Source organism: Marmota flaviventris, chromosome X (genome assembly GCF_047511675.1).
Source record: "Marmota flaviventris isolate mMarFla1 chromosome X, mMarFla1.hap1, whole genome shotgun sequence".
Lineage (NCBI taxonomy): Eukaryota > Metazoa > Chordata > Mammalia > Rodentia > Sciuridae > Marmota > Marmota flaviventris.
In genome coordinates this window covers 15,491,319-15,504,338 of record NC_092518.1, presented here as the reverse complement: position 1 = coordinate 15,504,338, position 13,020 = coordinate 15,491,319, and the positions used below count along the sequence as shown (strand labels likewise).

Genomic DNA, 13,020 nt, shown 5'->3' with positions numbered 1-13,020 from the left:
TATTATTTGTTCATTGTTTAAGTATACTAAATAGTAGCATAATAGCTTGAAAGAGTTAATACACCTCCAAATCATAAATAGCACACTTCTTTCTGGAATAATATGGTGCAAACAATATAGGTGCTGTTTAATAAATGTATGTTGCATGAATGAACAGATGACAAAATAAGCCTTTAATTTTTATCAGCTGCCATAACATTTATTCTCCATCATAACTAACATCAAACAGAGCAGATGAGAATATAGCATAGCTTGAAGAAACAAAAGTAATGTGGTCATTTTTCTGTCTTATAGTAGGAAGCCATTTTAGTTTAGCTCCATTCTATTTTAAAGTCTATTTTCAGCTATTGTTTCCCATCTATTTTGAAAACTTCACTCTGTATGTTCTTCATTCTTTGTATCTGTTTTGTGTTGTTTTATCTACCTGGAATGCCATTCCATTTCTTCCTCTGCCTATTAAGTACATATTAATCCTCCATTAGGTTGCTTCAATATCATTTTTTTGCAATATACACCCATACATCTTAGTCAAAGCCAGTTATTTAATCTTCTATGCTCCCATATTTAGCTTATATTTCTATTGTAGTAATTACTGATTATTTGTCTTTCATATTCCTCAATTACGCTTTTCAAGAGGACAGAAACAAGGTCTCAATTCATAACTGGCAACATAGTGATAAGTGTAATAATTGATTCTTGAATTGTGCTTAATTATCTACTCATTTATTATTAGTCATCACCATGTCACTAATAGTTATTGTTTATTGAATGAGCATGGAATGCCAGGCACTGAATTAGGCATCATACAGATATTATCTCATTTACTTTTTACATCACCTCCAAAAGGTAGTTATTATCTCCATTTTAAACAAAATAACTATGGCTATAGTTAAATTTTTTTGTCCCTAAGAGTTAGTAATTGATTTAACCAAGATACAAACCAAGGTTAGCACATTACATTGAACATATTGTTTTCTCTGGGTAGTTCCTGACTCCCTAACAAATAATGGGAAGAATTTAAAACCAATCAGGTTAGTGTTATCTTACCCAGAAAAAAAAACTCTGTTCCCCTTAGACTATCTAATGTACTATCAAAATCTTGCAGGCAGCTTATTTTGACATTGATATTTTTCTTGCCTAACTATGCATTGCTTCTTAATATAAGCAAGTAACCATATAATGTACAATATTCAATTTTCATTGGATATATTTGTAAAACCTACTCAAATAAGTTGATTATTTAAAAACTTCTCCAAAATGCTATTAATTAGTATTTCTAATAAAAAGTAAAAGCTTTTAGAAGGAATTTGACTTTATGACTATACACAATTGTGTGTCCAAAATTCTGCTGTGAAAACTTCCTTGGTGAGCTCTAATTTAAGTGGCTAATAACATCAATTGAGTCATAAGTTTGTTGTCATTTGGCACTAATATAATCAATTCAAGGATGAAGGAAAATACCACCCCTAGTTGGTTGAGAATTAAGGGATTCTTTTCCCTGCTACTTTCATGTAAATTAAAAGAAGAAAAGAAAAAAGAGGAAATAAATGAAAGGAAAAAAAAAAGAGAAATGAGGGTTTTGTCCACCAGTTTCATGTCCTTACCAGTGCACACAAAAGGTCAACTGCTTCCAAGATCAGTTCCTGATGGCCAATGCGGCTGACTCCCAGATCTTCTAGCTCCTGATGTGTAATGCGTAGCAGCTGGTCCCCACTGATTTTCTCCCTCTCAAAGTTCTTAATATACTGCTGCAAACAGTCATCAAGACCTACAACATAAAAGTATGGAAGGTCCAAATGAAAAACAGTTGAGTCAAAAAAATTGTGGGGCAGGAGGAAATACAACTGTTAATTACTACTATACCACAAGTTAAGTTCATTTTGACTTTGTACTATTTAATCATATACCTTTCTCAACCTATATGTGAGCTTCAGAAAAAAATAACAATAGTAGTAGTAGCCCCTTCATTATATGCCTTCTGTATTCAAACACCTATCATCTTAAAAAACAAAACAAAACAAAAACCTTTCTTTGATTTCCTTGAGTCTGTTTTGTTCTCCATCAATCATTCTCTTCAGACCCAGGTTGTTTATTTTTATTTCCTCACCTGCAATGCACTCCTTGATCCATTATCATTTGGATTTTATCAAAGTCTAAAAGTAAGTATCCTTATTAGATTTTACTCTCTTGAAGCCATCTTTCTCAAGAATACTTAGAGCAATTCACAAATGATTGAGATATTGAGCTAGCTTAAGTCACCTATGAAATGGCCTGGCACAAATGATAAACTAGAATAACAGGATTAATTTTCTAGAATTTTGGGTAAGAAATACTAAGGAAATTATGCAATTAGCACAGACTAAGTGGTCTTGATTATATTAAGAAGAAAGATGAAGCCATAATGGACTATAGTCCAGCTTAAATTTTGAGAAAGTAGAAATTATAAGCAAGTAGAGGAAAAAATTATGGGGTTAGAAGAGATGTACCAAGAAGTAAATTCCCATTACTGAGAGATTCTATAGCCATTGAAAGAGGAAAAAAGTCAGATATAAAAGCAGTCTGGGTTCTGATAGAGTCTAGTACCAAGTCACATATGCCCTTACTATATTCTCAAATTTCCTCAAAGTAACTGCAGTTACTTTGTGGCCTCACTATTTACTATAATCCTTTTCTTTCATTCTCCATTGGCATGTGTATATTTGTGAGTGATGAAATTATATCACTGGATATAGTAACATGAAGATCAGCAGTGACATTTATGAAAACTGTTTTCACAGTGATGGCAATAAGACAGCACTGCATGAGCAGAGGAGTCTTCAAAGCAGTCAGGCTATGTAACAGAAAGAGCAATAAGAGAATACCTGGAGAATATGTTACCAAATGTCTGCTTTTTCTTTAAGATGTTAGAGTTGACACCATTAAAATTGTGATAAAACAAAAAGATGTTAGAGAGTTGAAGATATTTAAATGTAGGTAAGAACCATTATCTTTAATAAAAATGTAGTAAAGGAGAAGATGGGTAAAGATGTAGGTAGATTATGATTTTAAGAAGATGAGGCCTTTCATGTGTCTGATTAGATTATGAGAACTTTATGGACTTGTGTGAGGGTTCAGTGAGATAGTTGTAAAGCAAAAAAAAGTACACTGGTAACATTACAAATATGTGTTGAAGGTGAGTAAACAGTACTAATTACAGTATCACGGGGCAAGGCAGAATTTTTATTTTAAAGGGAAAACTCTGTGGTCAAAAAGAAGGGAAAAGATAACTAAGTGTAAAGCACCATAATGTATGCTGGAGACAGAATAGTAAATCTGACACAGACCTAAAGGATGCACTACTTAGAGGCCAAGTCAGGCACACAAAATGATCACTATATTTTGAAATATTAAGGAAAGTAGTGATGGCAGTAAAAACATAAATGGATGGAATTTTCTGGAGACAGTATATGGTGGGCCACAAAACTTGAGGGATGGCAAAGGAACAACTAAGAATGAGAACAAAAATGAATCAGAGGGGACCAAGGTATTGTGGTAGTGAGACAAGTGTTAAATGAAGCACAGCATCCCAGTAAGATAAGGACTAAAAACACTCCAAAGGGAGATTATTAGTTCTTTAAGCCAGAATAGTATCGAATAATGGAAAAAGAAGCCAAGCAGCATACCGGGATGAAGAGGGATTGAGAAATAAGAAAGTGAAGGCTTCGCATGTAGAAAAATTCTTTTAAACTACCAAGGACTAAATTTCATGCCAGCAGACACTGATAAATTGAATACAGTTAGAGTACTGACTGGCATTCAATCAGAGGCTGCATTCAAACGAATGAAAGGAAAAATACCACAAATAGTTCTTAGATAACTGAAGCCAATACAGTATATGCTGACCTGAGAAACTCCTCTTCTTTATATTTTTCAATGCCATCCTTCACAGTTACCCTCCAACAAGCAAGCAGTAGCTCTACAGCAAGTTGTATACAATTTGTTCTCACAAGAATTCTCAAGAAAACCCAATAAAATAGAAAAAGGAAGGACAATTTTCTTCTGGGTCTGTCCTCAATTACTCTGTTAAGCTTTCAATAGTTTTGTTATTTCCACTGTTGCTGAGTAGCAGTAATATCTTCTATTTAATTTTTGTGCTCACTGTGTGTCAAGCACTATTCTAAGAACATTAGAAATATTTTCTCATTTAATCCTTAAAACAATTTTATGAACTGCATGTCATTATCATTATTTTACAGATAACTGAATTTAGGGACCATGCCCAGGATTCCACAATTTATAAATCGTAAGTCAATGTCTAAAGCCAAGTTTATCTGACTCTGATTCCAACTTACTGCTTTTAAAGATTGCACTGAATTGGAAGTGGGGCAGAGGTAGAAACGATTGTTTCCATACCTCTATATTGATCATCTGGACTATACCAAAAGTCATTACATCAAAAATATTTTTTTCTATTTTCCATTTAAAACCTTGAAGACGTGGTTTAAAATAAATATTAAATCATGCTTTGTACCAAAAGACATTTGACTGTCACATAGACACACAAAATTCAGCAGACTAATGCAAAGTAAAAGTATGTAAGAAAAATATGATTAAGAGAAACATGGTTAGTCATACGTTGGGAGTCAAAATTAAAATAATACAAAAAATCCATAACAAAGAAGAATACTAGACTTACTAATGGGTGGAAGAAGTTAGAACAGGACCTAGAACATAAACTTTAAATTGTCTAACAGTGAATGCGAATAGAGATATGGGATCATATACAGCTTAAAACATTCACAGTTAGATAAAAGCAGGCCAGTTTCTCAGAGAAATCTATCCATTCTTGACCCTAAAGTCAGCAAAAGGATTTCTCACAGGAAGAATTTCTTATGTGCTAAAATGAATACCACCTTCAATAAACCCTTTTGATAACATATCTACAAGTTATCACTGGACTGTTCCTTATAGCAAAGCTAAAATATATTTTTTAAAATAAAAATATATATTTTAAAATATAACACATTATATTTAAATATATTTTGCATTATATACATGCAAAAATAGCTGGTTATCATGTAGAAAATTTTTATATTTGCAGTCTTGAAACATGTTATAACCTATAAAACAGCTATTTTCCACAGAAAAAAAAGAGCTAGTAAGGTTTCTCTTTTTATAATGGTAACAAATGAAAAAATGAGCTCTATTTGAAGTATCTTTTGAAAATTAGTTTATCAATATGTGCCTAAAATATTGTGGAGGCGCATACTATACTTTCATTTAATATGATGAAAGTTGAAGAATTCATTGCCATACCTATTTTGAAAAGCATATTTATAGATTTTCGAAAAATATGAAGTAAAAATCACAGGCAACATGAAAAAAACAGATACATTCAATTTATTACAATTAAAAAACTTTTGTGTATCAAAGAACCCTATAAGCAGGATGAAAGGGCAAACTATGCAAAAGAGAAAATATTTGCAAATCATATATCTGATACAGGATTAATTTCCAGAATACATAAACAATCCTACAACTCAACAACTGCAACAAAAAAAAATGGTTTAAAATGGGCAAAGAACTTAAATAGATATTTCTCCAAAGAATACATACAGCCAATAAACACATTAAAAATACACAACATCACTAACCATCAAGGAAATGCAAAATGAAAACCACAATAAGGTGTTACCTTATACCCATTAGGTTGGTTTCTATCAAAAATGAACACAAAGTTGATAAATACAGGGAGAAACTGAAATCCTTTATAGTTTTACTAGGAATGTAAAATGTCACAGTCACTATGTAAAATGGTTTGGCAATTCCTCAAAAAATATCAGGATTACCATAGAATCTGGCATTTTCATTTCTAGCTCTATACTCAAAAGAATTGAATGCAGAGATTTGAAAAGATATTTATACACCCATATTATATAACAGCATTATTTACAATAGGCAAAAGGTGGATGCAACCCAAGTGTACACTGATGTATGAATGGATAAAGACAATATGTTGTATACACAAAAACCTTTTAATTCAAACTTAAAACGAAAGGAAGTAGTGATACATATTGTAATATGGATGAATCTTGAGGATATACTAGGTGAAATAGTTCATTTACAAAAAGACAAATACAGTATGATTCCACTTATAAGAGGTATGTATAGCAATCAAGTTTATATAAACAAAAAGTAGAATGGGGGTAACCAGGAACTAAATAAAGAGGAATAGGGAGTTGTTTAATATGTATAGTTTTGGTTTTGCTAAATTAAAAAAATTCTGAAATGAATAGGATAGTATATCTGATAGTATGCATATTTTACAATATAAAAACAGTGAATAAATGGCAAATTTTATATTATGTATATTTTACCATAATAAAAATATACTAATTAACTGGCACATTAACCTTAATTAGCCTAAATTTGCTACAAAGCCATAGCTGTTATTATATCATATCTGATTACTAATGCTATGCTTATATGTAATTAAATTTCTCTAACAGAAATATAATTTTTCTTTCTAATTGAATACAAAGAAGCATCAAGGGAAGTGATATAATTGAAGGAAATGTATGGGAAGAATTCGGGTCTAGAGATGAAAAGGAGTCAACTAGATAATGACAGAGGAAAGGGCATTAGACCCCGGAAATAGCAAAGACCCAGAAGTAGAAACAAGATGAAGAATGTGAGGCATTAAATAAAAAAAGGCCAGCAGAATACAATTAAGACTGCATTTTGAAAAACTTTCTCTGTCTTCAACATGTAGAACAGTAATCTGTGACTCCTCTTAAAGAAAATGTAATCATTGGCAGAAACTAATCTTCTCACTTGGCACCTTCACTTGATCAGTTATTTCAGCTATATTGTTAAAGGATACTGCTTTTTCCAAGCATGTCCTTTCTTTAGCCAGTTTATTCCTCTGTGCCTATTTACAATTTCCCTTACTATTTTCGATAATGTAAATTAAGGAAAAGACCTACAAGTAGAACCTGTTTCATGCATTCTTTAGTGCTTACCTAAGTAAGAAATTGCAATCAACAGAAAACTGTAGTAACAGGTAGAAACATCTTTGAAAATGATGATTCTAGAAAAGCAACATATTAATACAGAGGTAAAAACTGCCTTTAGTAATTACAATCAACCAATTTAATTCAGACATACACAGCTCTCTAATTCTGAAATAATTTCCACAAAAGAAAGCTCTAGCATAAAAACAACTGAAGAAACAAACAGCCCCATCCATTATAAAACTTAATCTAAATACATCTTCTATGATCCTTCCCTAATACAAAACAAATCTTATTCATCATTTCAAATCGACTATAGTGAATGTCAGCATTATTACCAATTCAATAATTTCATACAGTCAAGCATACGCACACACATGCACACACCTACAAACCTGTCTGTGTTTTATAATTTTGGTGACTCTAAAACAGTTTTTAAACTACTAGGTCGCATTTAATTTTTAGTCAACATGTATTTGCCATTTAATTACTAAACTATCAACTAAACTGAATTCTAAAATTAAAATAAAGCTATAAATGCTTGCCTTTTATCACATGTAAGGACTTATGATCAGGATAAAAAGAATCAAACATTTAACTCACAGCCATTTCTGACAGGTTGCCAAAAAATAAGTGATCATATTCAATTTTATATATTTTTGCTTCATGTATCAGTATCAAGATGTAATATTACACAAATTAATAGTCAAACATTTTTATTAATCTATGATATAAATTCTCCTTGACCAAGAAAAATGTGCTATTTTGAAAGCCTTATTCTCCCCTAGCATTCATAAGATATCCTCAAAATAATTTTAATAACTCAAAACAATGTTAGTTTTCCATAGTTTCTCAAATTTTATGTGCATACAAAACATCTAGTGATCTGATTAAACTGTAGATTTTGATTCAGTCAGTCTGGGATGGGGTCTGAGATTTGTATTTCTAACATGCTCTAAAATAACAATGAACATTACTACATCAAGGCTTGTCCAAAGCAAAAATATAATTGATTTTTTCCAAAAAGTTATGAGGTTATTATCAAATAACAATAATGAGTACTAAACACACACACACACACACACACACACACACTAATTGGGTTTATATTTCTAAATATCTAGTCATGCCCTTTTTGGACAGTCCCAATTTATATATATATATATATATATCCAAGAATCAGCAAATATTTGTCATAAATTTATAGACCACAAAGAAACAAATTTCTTATGTTGTAAGCTAGACAAGTTGTGAAGAGAAAAAAGCTATTCCAAACTAATTCTAATGATGTTTATTTGAATAAATCCCTAATTGCATGTTTTAAGGATAGTTATTCAGAAAACCTCCTAATTTTCCAAAAAGTGAAGTCTGAGGAGAAATTCACCAGCCTAATTTAGCAACAATTAGTCTCATCCTTCACAATATTGTTATCACTAATTTAAAAAAATACAGTGGAAGTTCTTTATTTAAAAAAAAGGAAAAGAAACCACAAACAATAGGGATTAATGTTCCTCATCATAAAGCATTTTTCAAAGAGCTCCAAAAAATGAATCTTTTAATAATTTTTATAATTCCTCTCTGTTCATTCTTCTTCAGCATAATAGCATTCTACAATAATCAATGTCCACTGTACAATGAAACCTGAAGATATCAGTTAGTAATCTTTCCCTTGGTTCCCTCTGGAATCCAAATTCCTACAAGTAGGCCAGAATAGAAAATGCCTAAAAATCAGAAAGGAAGGAGGAAAAAAAATATGTGGAAATGTGTGTATGAATCAGAATGAGGTGGGGCAGATATCAGAATCTTGGCTAATGCAGTGTCAGAGAAACAATTTGACAGACCCACATTAAAAACAAAACAAAACAAAACAAAAAACCTCTTACACTCAGTTCTTACCAGAGAGGCAATATTGCTTCTCCAGTCACAAATGAACCTCCATAACATCTGTTTCTTAGCAGACTAGAATTGCTTGCCAGGAATTTAAGAATTAACTTTTCAATGACATTTACAAAGTCCAAGTCATAATTTAATACTACATTCATATTGTTGGCAGTCCAACAGTTAATGGAGCTTAATGTTCTTATGATTCTCCTGATTAAATTACTGCTCAAAAACTTAGTTTCATAAACAGGAGTTTATAAAAGAAGAAGAGAGATTCATGGGCTTCAGGTTTGATCAGGTCTTAGAATTTATTTGACATAAAATAATTCTATGATCACTGGGTTCATCATATAAGAAGAAAAAAATAAAATTTAAAAATGATCTCCATAAGACATAAAGAATAAATAACTCTTCTTCTAGGGAAAGGAAACAAAAAGAAAAGAAAAAGAATGTGAGGAGGTTGGGATAAGGACAAAGACACAACACATGTAATGACTTTATATTTTGTAAAGTACTACTCAAGAAAATTCTGAGCTTAGCCTCACAAGCGTGCATTGACTCACTCTCCTATGAGACTTTGGTCACTGCCTGAAAGCAGCTGTGCAAACAATCTTTTAGCAGAGATTTTATTTCAATTGAATCCTAAATTTCTCCATTGGTAAATTTCAAAGAAAAGACCCCGAGGGATGCAAGATTTGCATACATATAAATATACTGCCACTGCCTACTATGGAGACCTACACTAAAGACAGCTATAAATCAACCTGAGAGAGGAACCAAAAAACTTACCTTTAAAATCGTCTTGAATAGCCATAAACTAAGAGGTATTTTCTGTAATACTTTGCAAATGTTATAAGTAAATGCTAACTTTGATAATCATTACATATAATTATGATGAAAACTACAGAAAATAATGGTAGGCATTCATAAATTAACATGATAAAGATTAATATTGTCTATTTAAATTTTATAGCTGAATTAAACTGCTCCTTTTCCAAAGGCAACATAATTCACTACTTATGATAATTTTATTTAAAAACAAACTTTTATCTATTTATATTTGCAGTCCTAGGGATTGAACCAAGAGCCTTGAGCTTGCTATGCAGGCACTCTACCATTTACTATTCCCCCACCCTCCTGGCCAGCCTTCATGATAACTTTAAACAGCAGGCTACTGAATTCTGATGTATTTTTCCAGAAATGGGAAAATAAAAAGTCTAAGGAACTTACAGTGAATTAGAATTAGAACTTTTCATTTCAAGAAAGAAAATAAGAAATATACTAAAATATATAACAATGCAAGAAAACCTATAATTACTTTTTATTGTCAGCATCTACCCTGGAAACATGTTCCCTTTGGTTATAGCACCACAGATTAAAACTCGCATAAGAAAAGTATGATTCATTCAATAATGTTAAAGGCAACTTTAAATTCCTGTTAAAGTTTTATACACTTCTAGTTAGGAAGAAAGCACTCTGATCCTGATTTCCCAGCGCTATAATCCAAAAAGGGTAAAGAATTCAAAACAGAACCTTGCATTTCTATTCAAAACTTGAGTCATGTCATCCTAGGAAATGTTATACATAAGAAGAGCTGATTTCATTACTTTTCATGGCAATCCCAAATCTCAAAAAGGAGGAAAACAACACCAAAATTGTTTCTGCTTGAATAGGAGGGAACTCATCTCCTTGAATAGGAAGGGTTTTAATAATCTTTTGAGAAAACAATAAAGCAAAAAATCCTAAAACCTTTCCTATGTACATATGTGAATATACTACAGTGAAGCTCACCAACTTGTATATCCACAAGACATTAATTAAGAAATTAACTATAGGTAAATGGCAGAAAGTTCAGTAGAAGGAAGGGAGCAGGAGGGTGGGGGAGGGAAGAAGTAGGAGAGGTACTGGGATCTGCATTAGAACAAGATATATTCATGTTTGTATAATTACGTAAAAATGGATTCTTTTTGTCATGTATAACTAAAAAGAATCTATAATAAAAAGAATAAACAACACTGGGTTTTTTTAAAAAAGATTTTTTTAAAAGCCTATCATAGGAAATAGAAATTATGGTCCTCTTTGGAAGTGGTCCTCTTTGGAAGAAAACAGGACTACTATATTTCTGTCTTAACTCCCCCAATGCTTTGCTATGACATCTGTTCTCCAACACATACATCACCTTCCCAGTAAATATTTAAAAGAAACTTTTATCTTATTAGTTAATATAAGACCTGTGGTTTTAACAAACAAAATGTAAATGTTTGTTATATTCATATTTTTTTCCTCAACAATTAAACTGTATAAGAACCATAAGAATTGTTGAGGGAAAAATGTGAATATAACAAACATTTACATTTTGTTTGTTAAAACCACAAGTCTTAGATTAACTAATAAGATAAAAGTTACATTTAAATATTTACAGGAAAGGTGATCTGTAGTTTGGCAACAGGATTAATATTCCTTGTAGATTTGAAAGACCTCAAGATAACAAACTTGTAATTTAGATCATGATTTCTAACAGAAACATGATACTGAGTTTCCTATTCCCACCTCTTCTTATCTTGACCCAAGGAACAGAGGGAGAGAAAAGAACCTTAATCAAATACTCTTCATCCCAACTGGGAATGGTCCAGCTGTACCATCTCCTCTTCACTTCTTTTATTATTATTTTTTAGAGACTTGCTTTAAGAATATTGAGAGGGAAATCCTAAATTATTTTCAGAAAATTTCTAAATAATGGATGAACAGATTCAGATGCTCTAATAGTTCAATAATAAAAATGTGAATCATATCATCAGTGTGTGTGTGCGTGTGTGTGTGTGTGTGTGTGTGTGTATATGTATGTATGTATATATATATATATATATATATATGTATATATATATATATATATATATATAAACTGATATCATCAGTTCAAATAGAATTAGAGCTGGGTACAGTGGTGCATTCCTGTAATCACAGCCACTTGGTAGGCTGAGGCAGAAGGATCCCAAGTTCAAAGCCAGCTTCAGCAAAGGTGAGGCGCTAGGCAACTCAGTGAGACTCTCTCTCTAAATAAAATACAAAATAGGGCTGGGGATGTGGCTCAGTGGTCCAGGGCTCCTGAGTTCAATCCCTGGTACCCTACCCCCCCAAAAAATTAGAATTCGACTTTCTAAAACTAGATTTTTTTTTTTTTTTGGTACTGGGAATTTAACTCAGGGGGACTTGACCACTGAGCCACATCCCCAGCCCTATTTTGTATTTTTATTTAGAGATAGGGTCTCACTGAGTTGCTTAGTACCTTGCCATTGCTGAGGCTGGCTTTGAATTTTGGATCCTCTTGCCTCAGCCTCCCAAGCCACTAGGATTACAAGCGTGTGCCACCATGCTGGTCCTTAAAATCACATTTTTATTAGAATTTTAATTTTTACTGAAAGCTTGTTACTTTATTTTTAAAATATTTTATTAGTTATTGATGTACCTTTATTTATTTATATGTTTATATGTGGTGCTGAGAATCAAACCCAGTACCTCACACATACCAGGCAAGTGTTCTACCACTGAATCACAACTCTAGCCTATGGATACTTAATAAACTAAATTATATATTCAAATAAAAATTTAAAAATCATCCTCTGAATAAATTTCCTTCTTAGATATTAGCAAGAAAACAAGGCTCTGAAACCCCTAATACCACTTCCTAAACTAACCTTTCTAATACCAAATGTTTGGATTTATACAAATATTGTTTATTTATTTTTTAATTACAAAACAATTACAAATTTAAACATTAATGTATCAATTAACCACCACTGTCACATGTGGAAACACATTTAAATCAATTCAGAATAATCATGAGCAATAGTAAAACTCAAGCATTCATTCTAGCTAACAGTCAAGAATATTTAACTTTGAGCAGTGATCCTAGTAAATGCCAAAAAGCAGGAAAAAAAGAGTAAGAGGGATGTTTGATTGGAAAAACTATCAACAATGCATCAAACGATTACTTAAGAATACAAGAAATCAACTGAAAAACTGAGACTTAAAGGAAAGTTTATTAACATGACCAAATACCCTACACACAGCAAACCAATTAAAAATAGAATTTTAAAATTTCATTCATAATATGAATAAAAACAACAAACTAGAAATAAACCTAAGA

General features: G+C 31.7%; 1 protein-coding gene across 4 annotated transcripts in view; it reads right to left on the bottom strand.

The window, feature by feature from the left end:
* Cnksr2 (connector enhancer of kinase suppressor of Ras 2) overlaps window positions 1–13,020 on the bottom strand; it is a 254,860-nt gene that overhangs the window by 209,668 nt on the left and 32,172 nt on the right. For all 4 annotated transcript variants that reach the window (XM_027927389.2, XM_027927390.2, XM_027927391.2 and 1 more), the window contains exon 2: window positions 1,605–1,768. In XM_027927389.2, the coding sequence (XP_027783190.1) occupies window positions 1,605–1,768 (164 nt within the window). The remainder of the gene's footprint in view (window positions 1–1,604; window positions 1,769–13,020) is intronic.